The 20,082-nt window shown below is 45.2% G+C and overlaps 2 protein-coding genes across 3 annotated transcripts in view; one reads left to right on the forward strand and one right to left on the reverse strand.

The window, feature by feature from the left end:
- Positions 1-5,816, forward strand: part of BARHL1 (BarH like homeobox 1) — a 19,021-nt gene extending 13,205 nt beyond the window's left edge. Inside the window, exon 3 of the mRNA XM_066610821.1 lies at positions 5,522-5,816. Within this exon, the coding sequence (XP_066466918.1) occupies positions 5,522-5,816 (295 nt within the window). The remainder of the gene's footprint in view (positions 1-5,521) is intronic.
- A 9,969-nt stretch (positions 5,817-15,785) lies between these two features.
- Positions 15,786-20,082, reverse strand: part of DDX31 (DEAD-box helicase 31) — a 51,909-nt gene continuing 47,612 nt past the window's right edge. For both annotated transcript variants that reach the window (XM_066610554.1, XM_066610553.1), the window contains one exon: positions 15,786-17,462. In XM_066610554.1, the coding sequence (XP_066466651.1) occupies positions 17,377-17,462 (86 nt within the window). In that variant the 3' untranslated portion in view covers positions 15,786-17,376. The remainder of the gene's footprint in view (positions 17,463-20,082) is intronic.

Here is a 20,082-nt window from a genome sequence, read left to right on the forward strand (position 1 = left end):
CCCATCCAAGTACTAACCAGGCCTGATCTTGCTTAGCTTCCGAGATCAGAGATGTGCACGGCCTGTTCAAAGTACAGGTCTGTCACATTTCCCCAAATGCAGTCACATACCATAATAGCATCAGGTCTAACGTATTAAACATAAAATATATTTGATAAAATAAAAAATATATATTTGATAAGAACAAAAAAACACACCTGAAATGAAGGGGGACCAGCTTGAAATTGGCTCGCGACCCACCTAGTGGGTCCTGACCCACAGTTTGAGAAACGCTGCAATAGAGAAAGGTAGTGTCCCTTTCTAGATTCTTTTTGTCTTTTTTTCTTTTTAACTCATTGCAACATTCAGGGTAACAGAACGTCAGAATACAGATGGATTTATTGGTGCTTTTCTTTGCACCCTGCCATGCAGTTTTTTCTATCCATCTTCAAAATCTAAATTTTTTTAAAAAAGCAAATGGAGAAATTCAATTTTTTTTTCCCCTTTTCTGCAAATCTTAAAGCTACATGGGCATTCAGGGTAACACAATGTCAGGACAGTTCTTAACCCTTTTCTTTCTTCCCATAAGGAAAAGTGTGTTTAGGGGGTACAAGCCAAGACTTTATTCCCTTCTGCCATTCAAAGCAGTTTTGATTAATCGATGGGCCATTTATCAATCTTTCCATTTTCCATGGAAATGGAAAAGGTGCAAAAGAGAGCGACTTGGAAATGGAAAAGGTGCAAAAGAGAGCGACTAAGATGATTACGGTGCTGGGGCACCTTCCTTATGAGGAAAGGCTACAGCGTTTGGGCCTCTTCAGCCTAGAAAAGAGACGCCTGAGGGGGGACATGATTGAGACATACAAAATTATGCAGGGAATGGACAGAGTGGATAGGGAGATGCTCTTTACACTCTCACATAATACCAGAACCAGGGGACATCCACTCAAATTGAGTGTTGGGCGGGTTAGGACAGACAAAAGAAAATATTTCTTTACTCAGCGTGTGGTTGGTCTGTGGAACTCCTTGCCACAGGATGTGGTGCTGGCGTCTAGCCTAGACGCCTTTAAAAGGGGATTGGACGAGTTTCTGGAGGAAAAATCCATTATGGGGTACAAGCCATGATGTGTATGCGCAACCTCCTGATTTTAGAAATGGGTTAAGTCAGAATGCCAGATGTAGGGGAGGGCACCAGGATGAGGTCTCTTGTTATCTGGTGTGCTCCCTGGGGCATTTGGTGGGCCGCTGTGAGATACAGGAAGCTGGACTAGATGGGCCTATGGCCTGATCCAGTAGGGCTGTTCTTATGTTCTTATGTAATCTTATACACTTAGACAGTAATCCCAGGAGCTACCATTTCCCTAGATTAGAAGTAACTGCCCTTAGTAGACCAAAAATCTTCCCAGTAACCAAAGATAGGAGCAGGTTGAGGAATCTACCTAAGAGCCCAAACCTAGGCACATATACTCAGAAGTAAGTCCCATTATAGTCAATGGGGCTTACTCCCAGGTGTTTGCTGCCCAGGATGGCTGTATTTTCCTTTAACCCATTTTTGCCCAGCCCACAGGTGTACACCTTTGATCCCTGTTGTGTATATGCAATGTTGTGCAGAAATGGCTTAAATTAAATTACTGAAAAACCCAACACCCATGTCTGGACTGGGGGAAAGATTTTTAGACACTGACATGCAACTCGGTAGAAAACTATTTATAGGAAATTTGTTCTAAGTTTTGGAGGGGGAAACTGGTGGTGAAATGGTTAAACTGCTGCCTATCCAGCTATATGGATTAGTCCTGGGTCTATTTTTAAACCTGTATTTTCAATTCCAAAATCTTGACAAATGGTTTTCTGTGGATGGACCACCTACAAGCCTCTTCAGTTTCAGAGCTGAAACTGATTCCTTGATTAAATCATCCCTTGCAGACATTTTTCCCCAAATATTTCCCCCTCAAAATATGAAAAACACAAACCCTAGCTGACTTTAAAGCTACTTCCCCCTCGAAACAGCAAAGTGGTCCCTTCCCATTCATCTTTATCAATCTAGTATCAATTTAATCCTCAACTGCTTCTAAAAAAAATCTATTCTTTTACTCTTCTTTATTTTAGAGCTGGGGAAAAAAAACAAATACAACCCAACCTAAATAAATAATAATAACAAACACAAAACTAACAAAACTACTAAGCTACAAAATATAATGCAAAACTACAAAGCCGACCACACTTAACACAAAATTTAAAAAGACTTCCACTTATCTCTACTACAGACATATATAATAGTATCTACTGTCTTCACGTAAACAGCCGTCTTGAGAAGCTCCCACTAGAAGCCTGCAATTCAAACAGATGCACGTTGGACCACAGGGCACTGGGGCTGCAATCCTATGCACACTTACCTGGACGTAAGTCCCATTGTCTATAATGGGACTTACTTCTGCGTAGGCATGCATAGGCTTGGGCTGTAAATGCTTCCAAGATACCCACAAGCAGGGGCTAAAACGTCCTCTGTGGTTTGTCCCTAGCACCTGGTATACTCAAAGGTAGACTGCTGCTGGACACAGAGTTTCCACCTAACTCTCACAATTGCTCAATCATCCTTCAGGAATCTGTCTAATCTTTTAAAAAACTCTCTCTCTCTATGATGGTGATGATGATGATGATGATGATGCAACAGACGTCATCAGTTAACCCTACATGGTGTGAAAGTGACCTTTCTCTTAACCCATGTTGAGTCCATTTCCTTTCAGTGCCATTGAGAGACCACTAAATCTATTTATTATTATTATTATTATTATTATTATTATTATATTTTGGTACACTCAGGTATTTTGGCTGGTTTGTTTTATCCAGACATCAAGTCCTTCCCAAGGACCTGGGATGCTGGGTTTCTATTATTATTAAATGAATTTTTAAATTATTTTAAATAAATAAATAGTCAGTATACGTGTATATATACTGTGTGTGTGTGTGTGTGTGTGTGTGTGTGTGTATAAACACCCAAGGCTGCTTAGTATTATCTAGTATACAAATCTAGTATTATGAGAAAAAAGGACAAATTTCTCTCTCGTATAAAAACTTGTGGTTCCCCCCTTGTCTTTTTCTTAGGTACAAGCAAGCAAGCAAGCAAGCAAGCAAACAAAACACTTTACTCTTTTAACTGCCCCCAATTAAAGTATTTTCAAACCCCCCCCCCGTACAAATTAAGCCACTTCCCAAATGATTACAGAGAAAAAAAGTTTGCAACTGACTAAAGAAATTCGATTTCTGTGTATTTTCCCACCTACTTCTAAAGTGAAGGTTTTCTTAAAACACTGTTGCAATCAAGAACGGGGGCCATTGTGTCATGTATCATTAGTTTAACCCTAAACAGGATATCTCCTTCCAGTTTTTCAAGGAGAGGAAATTCAGCATGCACTTCTTTTTATTTTATTTTTAAGCTTTAATTGCTGTGAATTTATTCACATAACTATGATACTGTATATGGGGCGCACATCTATGCAAGCAATTTCCACACTGCCTGTATCCCCTACACCTGTTCATCTGTCTATATTGAGCTATTATGATGAAACATAATTCTATATAATGATCCCAACAGCCCTGTGAGGTAGGCTGAAGAGAGAGAGAGAGAGAGAGAGAGAGAGAGAGGTAGTTACAGCCCAATTCATAGCCCAATCCTATTCACAACCCAATCCTATGCATGTCTATTCAGAAGTAAGCCCCACTGAATTCTATGGAGCTTACTCCCAGGAAAGTGTGCATAGGATTGCAGCCTCAAACCAGTTTCCAGTCTTCCGTCTGACCAGTCTACCAGAAAGGAGCTGGTGTGCTTTCCTACAACTGGAAGGGCAGAGAGCAATTTACCCAAGCCGCACACCCCAAATGCCCACTTTGAGTGAATGAAGACCATTCACTTCTATGGGAGAAATAATAAAAACTTTTTGCAGTGAGTGAGGATGACACTAGAGGTTTGGCCCTCCCTGACTGGGGTGCTGCAGACTGCACCCCCCCTTTCAAAATACAAGCCCATTCTCTGCACCCCAAATCGCCTGCCACAGGAACAGACCCGTGTCAGCTCCAATACATACTCGATCCTTAACATGATCTGTTGTTGCGTTTAATCAGAATGTGTGATCGTGGCACAGAGCTGGGAGAGGCTCATGATAAGCTGATGGGAATTCTGTGTTCACCTGGAGCGGTTGTCATGTCCTACACAGCGGACAACACCACTTAACAACTTGTAGGTTTCCGCCTGATTTACCCCCCCCCAAAACCTCTAGATGATGAGCTTCTGAAAGGAAGAGTGTAGTTTGAATAATCAAACTTGTGGAAAATGTGCTGAATCAGCTGGTTAGGGACAAAAGTCAAAGATCTGGAATATTTCACAGAAATATCTGTAGGGGATAAAAAAAAATTGGAAGGAAATAATAACTCTCGCAGAGACTGCCCTGCCCAGAGGGTTGATCTGCTCAGTGATCGTTCACACATGCATCCTAACATGGGGTTTTATTGCTTATGACTTGTGATCGCGCCCAATTCCAGCGTGGGAACTGGAGGGGCTTGGTTCACACCAACCCACACGGCTGGATGACTCGCTGAGGAATGTGTTTTGACATAACCACAAAAGAGGACCCCAAAATGTCAGACATCCATGTGGGACATGACAAAATCAAAGCTATATCAAATACTCCTGTATTGATTTCATGGGGTTCATTTCATAATAACATAGTGCTCAAATTTAAAACTATATAAACATAGAATGTATTGCATAGAATTTATTCACTCCAAGAAGGCTCTGTGCTGCCTGCTCCCTGGGAAAAGGAGGACATTTAAGTCCTTTTCCTGGACATGAGGCTTTAAAAAGAGGACATGACCTGGGAAAAGAGGACATCTGGTTACCCTGAATGTGTGAGCCATATAGGAAGGTATTTTTTGATTCAGACATGCAAGTTATCCCTCCAGGGCCAGGCCTGAAGATATAAGGCATGCTTCTGGCACCTGAGGTCTGCTCTGGCTCCAGAGGTGCCCTGGAGGCTTTTCCACACTTGTGGGTTTTCGGTTGTGTAAACCACACTAGCAGGGTCGGTTCACACACACGTGTCTGGACATCACTGGTGCTTACAGTCTTAACGCGGTGGTTGTACACGTGTGAAAGGGACGACTAGGCCTCTAAAAGACAAAGCACATCACCACTACTGACCCCAAAGGAGCCGGGTTAAAAAACAACAACCCAGCAGCTATGTCAGTCGTCAGGTCTGCGCTTTCATCGCTTGATGGCTGCCCCATTTGGCGTGTAGGAAGGGGAAGGCCAGCCTATGTAAGAAAGAACTTGGCAAGGCAGCACCTCGAGAAACACAGAACTCTCCAGGGCAACATGGAGCTCTCCCATTCACATGTGCTGCTGGACACGTGACGAGCAATCAAGTGTCACCAGGGCATGTGTGAACTGTTTCCAAAAGCATGCATTGCCATTGACAAGGTGTTTGCAGCAAGACTTGGGCTGATGGAGGTCTCTGAACTCCTCCTCTTCTCTTTCCTCCCCTTCTAGGACCAAGTGGAAACGGCAGACGGCGGTGGGCCTGGAGCTGCTGGCCGAAGCCGGGAACTACTCAGCCCTCCAGCGCATGTTCCCGTCCCCCTACTTCTACCCACAGAGCTTAGTCTCCAACCTGGATCCAGGCGCTGCCCTCTATCTCTACCGGGGTCCCAGCGCCCCCCCACCAGCCCTACAGAGGCCACTGGTGCCCCGGATCCTCATCCACGGACTTCAAGGGGGCAGTGAGCCTCCCCCACCCTTGCCCCCCCTGGCCGGGGTCCTTCCCCGGGCAGCACAGCCCCGGTGAGTGGCCAGGGAGGGGCTCAGCTTCAGGAACACCATGGACCCCCCCCCCACTCCCAAGGGTCCCTCTTCTTGCATGAGCCAGGACACGACCACCACCATCACAGCTCTGAACAAGGGAGAACCCGGCTTTTTGGTGGGGGAGGATTTGAATAGACACGTGTCAGGGAGCATTCACACAAACGCTGGGCACAGAGGGTTTGAAAATCAGTGTTCCAGACTTGGGAGTTTCAAGGAGCCCATGCGAAACAGCACGTGACCCCTTTCCCCTATACACACAGATCTCTCCCCCCCCCCATCCTCCTCATAGTCTTCACCTTTCACGGCACAACGTACACACATGCACACTGTATCTCCTTCGAAGGCAGTTCCATGGTGTTCCAAGGGGGCTTACTCCCAGGAAATTGTGGATGGGATTTGTAAGCTTTGCTTGGACACCATCCAGGCAAAATTTAAGCACTTTTCCAGCCCCATTGATTCAAGCTGGAGGAAGTTGAATATCATACTGAACATGGATAGATCTCTCCCATGGAACCCTGTGGGACTGGCTGGATTGCACCCTTGGTCAAACATGCACACCACCCCTAATTACACATAAACACACAGACCCCCCATTCCCCCTCTCACCCAAATGCAGATTCTCCAACCCTATAACCACCAGTAGGTACAGAGACCACCTACACTTTCAGAGAGAATTTTGGCTGGAGCAACTTGTCCCTTTGTTGAGTTCATCTAAAGTGAAAAGCATGGGTTGAAATTCTCCCCCTCCTGGACCACCGGATCTGGTTACCCCCCCCAATGCAATGTTTAAAGAAGAGGTCCACGATCTCCTACAATTCCATCAAGACCCTCGGTGTTTCCTGTGGCCCCCCTGCGCCCGCCCAAGATATGTTGGACACGTGTTCGCTTCAAAACCAGCATTCTGACATATGAACCTGTCTATAAGACTATTTTTAAATTCTAAGTTTACAAGCTCTCTCTCTCTCCTACTACCCACCCACCAACCTGTTGGGCTATTGCACAGCCGGTAGTCACGGCCCACGATTCTTCTTGCAAGTGAGGATGAAGAAAAGATGAGATCTGCTTTTCTGGCTAGAACTGGGGAAAGTGAAATGAAGACAAGTGCAAGAACTTCCTTCACACACCACAGGAAAAGGAATCCAGAAAGGTGGAGGGATGTTCGTATTTAAACCGGGATCAATATAAATACTTTACTTTTCTCCTTCCAGAATAATTGATGGGGGAAAAACTGTATTCTGACTGCATGTCCACTCAAAAGTCAGTCCCACTGTTTTGAATAAGGTTTCCTTCTTTCCAGGTAAATAGGAAGAGGCTGTCTTTTTATCCACTCTTGTTTGGAAGTAAGCTATATAGGGCTTACTCCCAAGCAAGAGTGGATAAAAACCTTTCAAACCTTTTAACACCGGGACCCACTTTTTAGAATGACAATCTGTCAGGACCCACCGGAAGTGATGTCATCCATTAACCTGGAAGTGATGGCATGGCCAGAAGTGAACATAAGAACATAAGAACAGCCCCACTGGATCAGGCCATAGGCCCATCTAGTCCAGCTTCCTGTATCTCACAGTGGCCCACCAAATGCCCCAGGGAGCACTCCAGATCACAAGAGACCTGCAACGCTTCCTGGGAATTGTAGTTAAGAACATAAGAACAGCCCCACTGGCTCAGGCCATAGGCCCATCTAGTCCAGCTTCCTGTATCTCACAGCGGCCCACCAAATGCCCCAGGGAGCACACCAGATAACAAGAGACCTCATCCTGGTGCTCTCCCCTACATCTGGCATTCTGACTTAACCCATTCCTAAAATCAGGAGGTTGCGCATACACATCATGGCTTGTACCCCATAATGGATTTTTCCTCCAGAAACTCGTCCAATCCCCTTTTAAAGGCGTCTAGGCTAGACGCCAGCACCACATCCTGTGGCAAGGAGTTCCACAGACCGACCACGCGCTGAGTAAAGAAATATTTTCTTTTGTCTGTCCTAACCCGCCCAACACTCAATTTGAGTGGATGTCCCCTGGTTCTGGTATTATGTGAGAGCGTAAAGAGCATCTCCCTATCCACTCTGTCCATCCCAAGCACAAAAATTTTTAACACCCCCTTACAACAAAATCAAATCAATCAAGCAAGCAAGTAAATCAAACATTTACAATAAGCATTGTAATTTAAGTGTAAACATTTACAATTTACATTTACATCCCAAAGGCTGCAATCCTATCCACACTTACCCGGGAGTAAACCCCATTGACTATCATCATTAAAAGCATAGAAACAGTAACCTATTGAAAGCACAGATCTGTGACATTTCCCCAAATGCAGTCACATACCATGGTGGCATCAAGTGTAATATGTATATTAAAAATAAAATACACCTTGAAATGAATGGGAACCCATCTGAAATTGGCTTGCGACCCACCTAGTGGGTCCTGACCCACAGTTTGAGAAATGCTGCTGTATAGAATTCAGTGGGAGTTAGTTCTGAGTAGATACGCACAGGATTGCACTATTAAAATGAATACAAGCACAATGGATGAAAGTTTAGCTTAAAGCATTGGTTTCAGTGGGCATGATTGCAAAGTTGAACATATTTACTTGGGAGTAAACTAAATATGATAGGGAGTGCAACTGAGTAAACATTCAGAGGGACATTCAAATGCCAGAGCCGTAGTCCTAAACACACTGGCAATGGATTCTACACTTGCTTACTCAGAAGTAAATCTTCTGTTCACAGTGAGACTTAAACTTTGGGGTTTGGATTAGACTGGTAAGGACGGGTTTAAGGATGAAATCTTAATGCACACTTCCCTGGGTGTAAACCCCCACTGAATACAAGGGGGCTTACTTCTGAGTAGACACATAATGGATTCTGTTATAAGTTTCCCATTGAAATGAATAGCATCACCAGTCCAATCTCATTCGTCATCGTTTGGGCAGTTTTATTCAGAATGTACTGCTAAGATGGTAGCTAACTACTGAGCTACTTACAGGGTGGGAAGGGAATACTTACTTGGAAGGAGGCTCCATTAAATGCAATAGGACTTAGTTCTGAGTAAACAGGCAGCCTGTTTCACATTGGTTGGATTGTGCCAAGAATTCCCCCCCTCCCCAGTTTGATGAAGAAACTTTTTGTCTCCTCTGTCCTCTTTTACAGGCTGTACACTTGCCAAAACACAAAAGGGCTTTGTGGGAAGATAGACAGCCAAAAACCCTTAAAAGAAGAATCCCAGCAACCTACAAGGATCAAATCAACAGGGAGGGAATGCAATCCATTCTCTCTCCTCCCCCTTCCGTTCTTTTCCAGAGAATAAGGGCCCAATCCTATCCAACTTCCCAATGATGGTGCAGCCATGTCAATGGAGCTTGTGCGGCATTGTGTGTGTGTGTGTGTGTGTGGGCAGTCACAGAGGCCTCCTCAAGGTAGAAGAACATTTGATCCCTTACCTTGGGGCTGCATTGTAGCTGCACCGGTGTTGGAAAGTTGGATAGGATTGGGCCCTAATACACAACAGGGTAATACTGTTTTAATACCCACATTAAACTAGCATAGAAACCAGAACACGAGACTCCTTTGGTGATCCTAAGACAGCTCGGGTTCAATTTTTTAATATGCTTGGGTATCCTTTGGGTTACCAGAATGTGTTGCAGCTCCAGTTCCATTTTTGTTAGGTTCCTTTAAATTTACTATCTTCCTAATCTGCTGCTCAGTTTTAGGGTCAAACAATCAGGGTTTCTTTCAAACCCTCTTTGAGCCTCTAATGTTTCTAATGTCTTGGCAGGGCTGACACCGGAGGCAACCTACCAGATGTGGGGTGGTGATGTGCTGGTCTCTCCACTCCTCCCACTCCCTGGAGTGAAGGAGAGGGCACTCTAGCCCGCCACTCTCCATGGAATGGAGGCAGGCAAGTGGGTGGATCACTCTGCTAATCTACTGCCTAAGGCAAGCATCTCAGTTGGCCTCATGAGTGAGCCGGTCCTATGCATTGGGCCCCCTCAGACAATGAGGGGGGGCTTACTTTTGAGTAGACATGTTTGATGGTCTTCACCAAGTGTTAAATGAGAACCAAAGCAGTTTCCAAGAATCCCCAAACTGCATCAGTAGAACTTTGTTAGCCCGCTACGAGAAAGATGCATTAAATAATGAAAGAAGCCTGTAAGCCTTGGTTCTGATCTCCAGGATGGCTGCCTGTGTTGCATCTCTGCATGAGTCACTGCTCTGGTCTTGATGCCTTCTAATCAACTTCCACAAAGGGAGCACCACCTCTCTTTGCGCTGAATGGTTTCTCCCACCACGGGGGGGGGGGGGGAACTCTTTTCTCTTTGCAAAAAAAAAAAAAAAAAAAAGCTGCAACCGTAATTAGTGACCCTCCAGTATGAGCGAAGCTTATTATTGTTGTGCTGATTTTTGGAAAGGTAGATGTGACTTCCTGTACACTTATACATAGCAAAGACACAATTCCTCTCCTTCATTCCCCATGCGCAACCCCCCCATGTTTATCCCAGTCTAGCGCAAAGGAGATCCTTTTATGCTAAAACCAAGAATTTTCAAAAGTATGTAACTTAAAAATAGAGATTTTTTTTTCCTTTTTTTGTAAATACTGTGTGCAAAAATGTATATGAATTATTTATTTGGTGAACCCTGAGGGCGTATTTGTGTAAGTGAGTCTTGTAAGCCTATATCTGTGGAATTCTCTTTTCCGGACTTTGTAATGAAAAGAAGAAGAAAAGGAGAATTCTGCTTTAGAAGAGATCAGACAAAGCTCTCTCTTTCTCTCTCTGTTTTTTAAATGTGGAAATAAAATTCTTTACAAAGAGATCTAGTCATTTTCAAGCTTTCTAGTTTTTGTTTTGTTTTCTTGCTAGAAGATCAAAACTCTCTAGAAATGAATGAGAGAGACTGTGGAGATGGGGTTCGGCGAGGGGGAGGGAGAAGATTCCCATACTACTTCTCACTGGAAGGAGAAATATTGTAGCTACTCAGAAAGATGTTTAAAGCTCTAGCCCATCTTTCAAACTAGAAGAGTTCCCCAGGGGAGTTTATGCAAAACGATATTTTATTATTTCAGATTTTTTTAAAAAAATATTTTTATACTACCCTTCCTCCAAGGAACTCAGAGTGGTGTACATGGTTACCTCCCTTTTATCCTCATAACAACAACAACCGTATTTATATACTGCTTTTCAACAAAAAGTTCACAAAGCGGTTTACAGAGAAAATCATAAATCTAATGGCTCCCTGTCCCAAAAGGGCTCACAATCTAAAAAGATGCAACACCAGCAGACAGCCACTAGAAAAGACACTGCTGGGGGTGAGGTGGGCCAATTACAACAACCCTGTGAGGTAGGTGAGGCTGAGAGATGGTGACTGACTGGCCCAAGGTCATCCAGGAAGCTTTGTGGCTGAGCAGGGATTTTGAACCTGGGTCTTCCAGATCCTTAGTCCATCTCCCAAAGCACTAAATCATCCCGGCTCTCAGGATGATCAATATCAATTTTGATATTATTAATACCAATTCATTAATACCAAATTAAATAAACTTTGCTATAAAACTAGGAGACTGATATTTAGTACGGGCAAAATTGGGGCGCTGTAGGGGGAACCGATCTCTTTGGATATTGGTGCTTCCATTTGCATGCCATTCTCCTTCCAAACCTTCCTCATATTGGGTGAACCCTTTTTACATTTTGTTCCTGCCCCCAAACTCCTTGCCCCTTCAGAACCCAAGCTAAGGCAGGGGAGCGAGAGAAAGTCAAGAAACAGCAGAGCCCCCACTAGATCTTGCTAGATGCCCTTGGCCTGCTGAATTATTAACAGTCGTTTTCAAGCGGTGGCAATTATCTTAAATGACCGCTTTGGAAACAAACAAATAAATAAATAAAGGCCCTTCCACCTTCTTATAATTATGAAAAGGAGTGAGGGACGTGTTGAACGCCTGCCTTTGGCCAGCTTCTCCCCAGCAGCTGGTCACCGGGACAGATCTGGGAGCAGGTCTCGGAGAAGCTGACAGCTGGGATGCGGGAAGCTTAGCTTCTAAAACGGCAGCACCAACCCTCTGCCAGACCTTGCTCTTTCCTCCTGCTGCTCCCCCTCTCCAACCTGAAGGCCAGGCTGTTTGGAAATATGCGCTCAACCGCCCCCACTCCCCCACAGTTCAGGAAGAAGGTAGTGTCCGACAGGACAGGAAAGAGCTAGGCAGAGCTCTTCAGCAAAGAGGAGAAACCGGGGGAAGAGGGTGTTCAATAGGGAAGGGAAGAAAATATTTTCACCATGTTGAATGAAACAGAAAAACAGGGCCAGCTTTAAGCCAATTGGACCAACTGAACCCCATGTCTAAGGAGCCCCAATGCTAGGGTAAAAATAAAAAATAAAATAAAGGCCCAGAGCGCATGCTCAAATATTAACTATTAATTATTTACATTTACTGGTTTACATTGATATTAACTATCAATTATTCATTATTTATTTTATCCCACCCTATCTCAAGGGCTCAGAGCAGGGTACAGCGTATTCCCGCCCCCTACAATCAGGGCATGAAGAAAGGGGAGTCCTTCCCTCCCAGCAACTGGTATTCAGAGGAACACTTCCTAATAACACGGTAGCTCCAAGTAGTTACCATGATCAACAGCTACCAATAAGGCTTGTTGGCAAATCCATGGTGAATATCCATGAGTTTTCTAACCCTTTGTTTATGCAAAGTATAAATACGTATGTCAAAATGAATGGCTATTGCCATGATGCTGTTAGTTCCTTAAGGTGAGTGATACATCATGCGAACAACTCCTTATTGTTAAGGATATTTATGTAATAAAGTAGAAAAAAAAGTTCTCAAAATGGTTTATATCAGTGTTTCTCAAAGCATGGGCTGGGACCCACTAAGTGGGTCATGAGCTGATTTCAGGTGGGTTGTGTAGCACCTAGCTCAGATTGCCATTGAAAATACACAGTTGAAAATACAACTGCCAGAGCTGACCAGGATCTAGGGCAGGACGGGCTCCTGGTGAGAGAGAGCAAGGGTGCTTTGCCTTGAATAGGTGGGAAATGGAAGACTGGAGAGGGGGAAGGGCTGTGTGGTTGGAGAAGAATCCAAGTCTGCATTCCACTTTGACTTCTAAGCTGGAATGTTTGGATTCCAAGCTGTGGAAAACAAGAGCACGAGCGCTACTGCGCAATGGGACCTTTGGCAGCTTAGGTTTGAAACCTAAACTGATGATGTCACAACATTACTGCCGGTTAATGACACAACTTCTGATGGGTCCTCACAGACTGTCAAAAAAAGTTTGAGAACCACTGGTTTACATTGAAGAGAGAGAGAAAGACAGAGAGAAAAATGAGGAACAAAACACTTCTTTTTGTCCAGTGATAACATCATGGGTCAGCCAGGATGGTCACCGGCTAAGAATCCAAGCTCATTATAAAGACCTAACCTGGCCAGGTGGACTCCAGAACCCCCAGTTCTGTGGAAAATGGTACTGCTGAACACACCTTCAGGCAGTGGGACAGGGACGCAATGGGGGACGACGACAGTGCAAGGTTTTGCCCTGGGAGCCCCAACAACCTGATGCCTGTACTACATTTTATCTGTTTTGAGTCACAGAATCATAACAGGTGTTGAAATAGGAGCCTGGAGCTGATCTATTCCAAGACCCCTGCTCAGTGCAGTGCAGGAAGTCCATTTCTTTGGGTGATCTTGTGAAACTAGGTCTGGCCCAAGTCCTTCCTGCAGCTGAGATGGTGGCCAAATGTCACCCCCTTGACAGTATCTTAGCGATCATCTCAACTGCTACCCTCCCCCCCTCACGCTTCATGGATTTAAAAAGAGAACAGCAGTTCCCATACCCTTACCTCTATGTTCCTTTTTGAGCCGAGTACTAAACTCCGGCGCTCTGTATTGCCGTTTTAAAGATCTTATTTATTGGTCCTCTCCTTCCTGCTTGTCATGTACTGATTGTGTGTTTGTTGGTTGTCGTTTTTTGCATTGCTGTCTATTTGCCAGCTATGTGGCACGTGGTTTCGATCAACAAGAGGGCTGAAAAAAATTGTAAATAAAATACTAATATTTGCGGCCCAAAAAAGGCTGCCACAGCTCATTAAGTCAAGGAGCTCCCTTAGCGATGTGAGAAGTGCTGGGTTTGTATGAGGGAAAGAGCTGGGGGGGGGGAGGATTGGAGGGGGGAAACCTAGTAAATCCTCAGGCTTGGAATATGTCTGTATATGCGTGTGTGTGTGTGTGTGTGCGTTCGTGCAAGATGGGGAGATGGTATGAGGGTAGGGGATTGTCCCCAGTTCAGGGTTAATGAAGTGGGAAAGGAGTCTCTCTCTCAGAAACATTGCAAACAAAGCCCCCCTTTTGCCCCCCTCACCCAAAGAACGCCTGGGTCCAGAGGCCTACATGGATTGACTTAAACCCAGGGGATAAGTGCTTTAAATTAATCTCATTGCCTAAGAATGAGGCCAAACAAAACTCTTTTAAAATCATATTAAAAATCTATCAAAGGAACAACTTGTGCTTTTCATTTGGAGAGAGAGAGAGAGAGAGAGAGAAAAGGCAGAGGGGAGAAAAAAAAATAATCCGAGAAGCGCCAGCCTTACATTTACACAGCCTGAAATGCAAATCAAAGACATTCTGTGCCATTTAATTGTTCTTGTACCTCCTAGCCAATGCCATCTCGCTCGTTAATGAACGACAAGCTTTTCGAACGCGTTTTCTGGAAAAAAAAATGGCAAGATTGAAACTTGTCATTGGTGATACACATCTGGGGAGGAAGCGGGGAGCGCTCTCTGCCTTAGGAGAAAGGAATTTTAAATCAATTTAAGTAATGTATAGACCAGGGGTGCTCAATAGGTGGATCGTGATCTACCGGTAGATCGCGAGGCAAAATGAGTAGATCGCGGAGTGCCGACCCCCCCCTTCAGGTGCCTCTGGGAGGAAACGCCGGGAGTAAGGCCCATTGTACTCAATGGGGCTTACTCCCGGGTAAGTGTGGCTAGGATTGCAACCTCACAGCCTAATCCTAGGCATGTCTACTCAGGAGTAAGTCCTGTTATACTCAGTGGAGCTCAAGGTACACCAACATACATTGTACACATAAATGTTATATGTTATGATGGCGCGAACATTGTAAAAAAATTCTGGTAGATCTCCGGGCCTTGCTGGGTTTCAAAGTAGCTCTCGAGCCAAAAAAGTGTGAGCACCCCTGGTATAGACAGACACAAAACCAAATGAAGAGAGGGAAAAAAGGTTACAGCTGGGGTTTTTTTTTCCTGTCTCAATAAAAACACGATCGCAAAGGTGCACTTAAGAAATACACGACAGAGTTTTGAGACTGGAATCCGAGGAGTTTTGTGGTCAATGGGAGAACTGCAAAGAAATTCTCCCAGGACTTCACAAACTTGAGGTGCGCCGCAAATCTAAGGCCAGCTCAAAGACTTGCTGGTACCTTGTGTGTTACACAATGTTGCCCTTCCCTCATCCAGAAGCATACCAGTCACCACCTTTCCTGCTCCTTTTCCTTCCACTCCCTGGATTTGAGAAGGACAAACAGGAACAGAGCAGTAGAGGAAGCGCAGAGGAGAAGGATGGGCAAAAGCAGGGAAACTCCATGTCTAGCCCGTGACTCTCCTTTTCTCCTCCACACTTCCTCTTCCTCCTTTTCTAGGAATCTAACAGCACAATCCCAACATTAACATTTAGACTGGGCTGAAAAAAGCATAAGAGCAGCAGTGGAGGTGGGTTTCACCCCTTCCCCCCCAAAAAAATGCTGCATGGGGCATAGATGAGTCTGCTTGGACCTAAAGTATGATATTAAATCTCTTATTCAACAGTACTGGCATGATATCACCATAAAATCTCTAAATAACTCAGCTTTAATTTTCTAATGGTAAAGTATCCACAGTAGATGACCTCCTGTTCTCCAGCCTTGGGTATCAGCTTTTAAAGGCAGAGAAATAAAGCACTTTTCAATGATGCTCTCCGTTTATTTATTATTATTATTATTTTTTAGAAAACACAAATCCCCTCTCTCACTCTTTGGATGCTAAAATTTTAAAAGGTTAATTGGTACATACAACAGGTTCACTTAAAAACACAATATGAACATACAATTTTGCATTGGTTCTGCTTATCCCAGTTGGCAGGTTTAGGTTCCAGGCAAGGAATCACAGCCCCTAGTCATCCATGATGTCATTTGACTTCTGCCTCCCTTAGAAAAATACTTTCTGCTAACCAACAAGGGAACAATGTGGTCGAGTGGGTTCCTCCTACTTTTGCTAAATAAAATTGGGGCAATTGTGGTGGTAAACCCAAGAATGGCTTCTTCGAGGGCAGGGCCCACTGAAATAAAGGAGACTGACCTGTGAGTAAACCAGCTGCTGAAGACGGGTGTTGTACAGCCTGACATGCATGCACCAGCCCCCTAAGGCACAGATGAAATATGGCTTTCATTAAACACACACACTAGTTTTCTAGTCCTCATTGCTGCAGAGAAAAGTTATGCGTTCATGTTTCATTTTAGGTAATGGTAATCTTCAATATGAAGCTCTATCAATTGTTTGCCCATCAGTAATCTGTATAGAACCCTGTCTGCACACGTCACAGCCATCACCCAAACCTGTAACAGGGAAATTGAAGATGCCATCGGAAGGAATGGTTCTGACACCACTTTTTTCCTTGATTACCGTGGCCCCTTCTCGTCTGTGGGTTTGCAATCTGAGGATTTGATTCAACGCAGACTGCAAGCCAGTGCTGGAGGATCTTCCGAAAGGCACTTTCAGACAGGCCTCTCCACGTAGTCAATTATCTGCAGAAATTGGTATCCACTGGGCTATGGAAACAGATTCCTTGTGGATACCAAGGGTCCACTATATATGTCTTTAAAAGGGAAAAGTACCCTTCCACACACCCCCCCCCCCCATTCCTCAAGATTAATTCAGAGCCACCAAGAAGGGTGGATGGTCATCCAAACCACTCCTCTAAAAGGCACCGAAACTTACCCTAAATATTCAGACAGTTACACCCACATACAATGAAGAGACCTGGCCCAGAGAGTTGCTTTAGTTCTTCCCCCTCCGATCTCTGCTTTGGAAAGAACCTGTGTTCCAAGTTAGCATTGGACTCTCAGAAAAACGTGACTCTTAGACACATCTACCCTAATAAATTTATCTTTCTCCATTACCTGTCTGATGCTCAGGTTATAATGTGCATGGAGACAGAGTTCCCTCTGCATTCTTGAAACATCCCCCACTCCCAATCTTGGTGCGCACAGGCCACTAACTTGGACTTAGATTGGAAGATAAGCAAAGTATCTTGGAAATAAAGACATGCCTTTAATTGCCAGAACGTTCCTTTGGAAGAGGACCAAGTGTTTGAAATCGTCTCCCAATTCTTGATGAGGCTCCTGTAATGTAAGGGGGCCATCATGCGCACGCCCCCTCCCCCAGCGACAGCTATCCTACAGTGCTGGTAATTGCAGGAGAAGCTGAGGATTTGGAGTTCAGTTTTGGGGCATTCCCAGGTTTTTCTGCTTTTTCTTCCTCTTGACCTTGGACGTCACAGAGTCCAATCCGCTTGAATATTCAGACTGCAACATTGCAGCCAGACGTTGTTTGCCCTGAGTCTTCCTGCGAAGGTCAGGCCTGGGGAAAAAAGGAACAAGAGTTAGAGAGAAGAGGGTGTATGCGACAGAATGCTCTACCGTCCCAAATCACCCTGCACTAGCAAGTCAGGGAGACCACTACACTGCTGAACACCCTACAGCACCAGGACAGAGGAGTGGTAGAAGGCTACTCTCTGTGTAGTCCATGGTGAATCCAGGACCTGGTGAGGCCAGGACATTGCAGGGTAAAATAGCAGCTGAGCTGGAAGACGCTTCCGGGACGTGAATGTATTCCCTGTGTCACTGCCTGCGTTACACCACATTTCCCAAATTGACTTCCAGGTTGTCCGCCATTTTATTTTACTCTTATTTTATTCTGCAGTGTCCTGTCCTGGGCGGGACGCGACCCACCAAAAATCAGGGCGCAACCCACCTGTGGGTTGCAACCAGGGGTGGATCTACTATGAAACTAATGAAGCCTCAGCTTCAGGGTCCCTAATCCTGGAGGGACCCCAGGAGCTACTTTAGTCCACACGGCTTAAAGCTTTGGGGTCTACTGTAAGAAGGGGTTCTCCAAATTTCTCAGAGGGGTTTCCTATGAGAAGGGGTTTCCCAAATTTTCATCCCCCCCTCACAATTCAACAACTCTAAGGCATAGCAAATTTTTATTCACAGCAGTGATTTTTACATGTGATATAATTCAGTACAATTTTAATCAAACTCTGAGATGTAGTGGTTAAATTAAAAAAAAGAAAAACTGGGGGTGATCTGTCATGGAATAGTCCCACTGAAGAAGAGTGGTTTTTCTCAACAGTTCCGCTCCGAGCCAAAAGCCACTGCGGTTTGTTGACGCAGGCTCCTGAACCCCGTGACGTGCCTTTGGAGGGGAGCTGGCCATTTATCAGAGAACGTTTCAACACGGATCGCGCCATCAATCCATCTGATGGTGGCTCCCAACTGCTTGCCCCATCCGGTGGGCTGACGGTGCCAAGCGGCACAGCTAGGGTACCTCTGGCTTAATGTTGGCTGAACACCTGCTTTCCCTACCCATTGAGTCGGATGAGACATCTGTGGCCGATGCCTGCTGCAGGGAGGGGTGGTTGGGGAGGGGAGGGCGGTGGTGGAGGAATGGGGCACGGAATCCATCAGCAGGCCTCTGCTCCTTCCAGGCAGCCTGGCAGACATCCCCTGGCTTCCACGTCACCGACCGACGCACAAGAGCTCTCTCTCAAGATCGCCAGAGGAAAAAACATCGTCCAATTGGAAAATCTCAACCAATTTGAATGAGAACAGACACACTCCAGCAAAATTGGGCAGCCTTAATTCCAACAGTGCGGTCCAGGATATAATAGCTGCTCTTCAATTGGTCAAGAGCAGGTTGGGGGGTTGAGGTAGCACCCATAAAGGTGGGACACACCTTCAAGAGTTGAGTGGGCCAGGTGAGCAGCCATGTTCTCCCTTGTTTTCCCACCTGGTGATACAGCTCTACCCCTTCTTATCTTCCAGACTAACTGGAAGGAGAGAAAGGACAGAATGGCATGTGACTTGACCCTTGTGGCAAGAAGTTCCACATGCTGGCTAAAGAAATTATTTCCTTTTGCCTGTTCTAATTCTCCTGCCGTTCAATTTTAGTGGACGTCCCCGGTTCTGGTGCTGTGCAAGAGGGAAAAGAACGTCCCTCTATCCATCCATGCGTAATTTTGGGGCGGCAGCACTGCCATCTGAGGTTGAATTGGTCTAATCCTTTGCACAGGTAGAGAAATTTGTTAAACTCAAGGGAGCTTATTCCCAAGTTGACTGCCCATTTCAGAACCTCCTTACTCAGGCTGCGTGAACCCCAAGTGTCTACAGGGGTGATCCTGTGAGCAGAGAATCTGCACCTGAGAATCTCAGCTTCCAAGTTTCCAGTCATTGTCAAGAAGAAAAGTTGGGAATTTGGGTAGATTACTCATGAAACCTCAGGTGCTAGAGAAGGTCCCTGGGGCATGGTCTGAGGCACCCATCTTACTGAAGTTAAACAAGTCTAGGTCTGGCCACTGCTTGGATGGGAGACTGTCAGGGGGCCTGCTTCGATAAGCCAGTTCGAACTCCACAGTAGAAGAAACGCAGGATATGAATCCAATAAACAGGAAGCCAGGTTGAGCAGGTCCACTTCCTGCCCTGACCCCATGGCTAATTTCCCTGCCTCCCAACATGGCACACTTTGAAAAGCTGAATCACAGAAGCAGAAGAAAAAATAAATAAGCGCTTTGGATTGACTGCGGTCGTTTCGGTGCCAAGTACATCCCGCTCGATCCTTTGTTTGGCACAAATCAGATCAGGGCTGCAGGCCTTCCCCCCCTTGTGCAAAGCAAAAATGCCAAAAAATAGACTGTCCCCCCCCCCCAAAAAATTCCATTCTTTGCCAAAGAAAGCTCAAGTCTGCTAGCTGCATTATTCATGCATCTCTCGCTAAGATGGTGACATGAAGAGATGCTGATGCCACGGCCGGCCCACCCATGAGGCAGACTGAGGTGGGCGCCTCAGGGCCCAAACTTTATCCAACTTTCCAGCGCCGATGCAGCCCCAAGAATAGGAAGCAAATGTTCTCTTACTTTGAGGAGACCGTGACTGTACCCTCCACCCACACTGCAGGATGCAACACATGCCCCATTGGCATA

The sequence above is a fragment of the Tiliqua scincoides genome, chromosome 16 (genome assembly GCF_035046505.1).
Source record: "Tiliqua scincoides isolate rTilSci1 chromosome 16, rTilSci1.hap2, whole genome shotgun sequence".
Taxonomy (NCBI): domain Eukaryota; kingdom Metazoa; phylum Chordata; class Lepidosauria; order Squamata; family Scincidae; genus Tiliqua; species Tiliqua scincoides.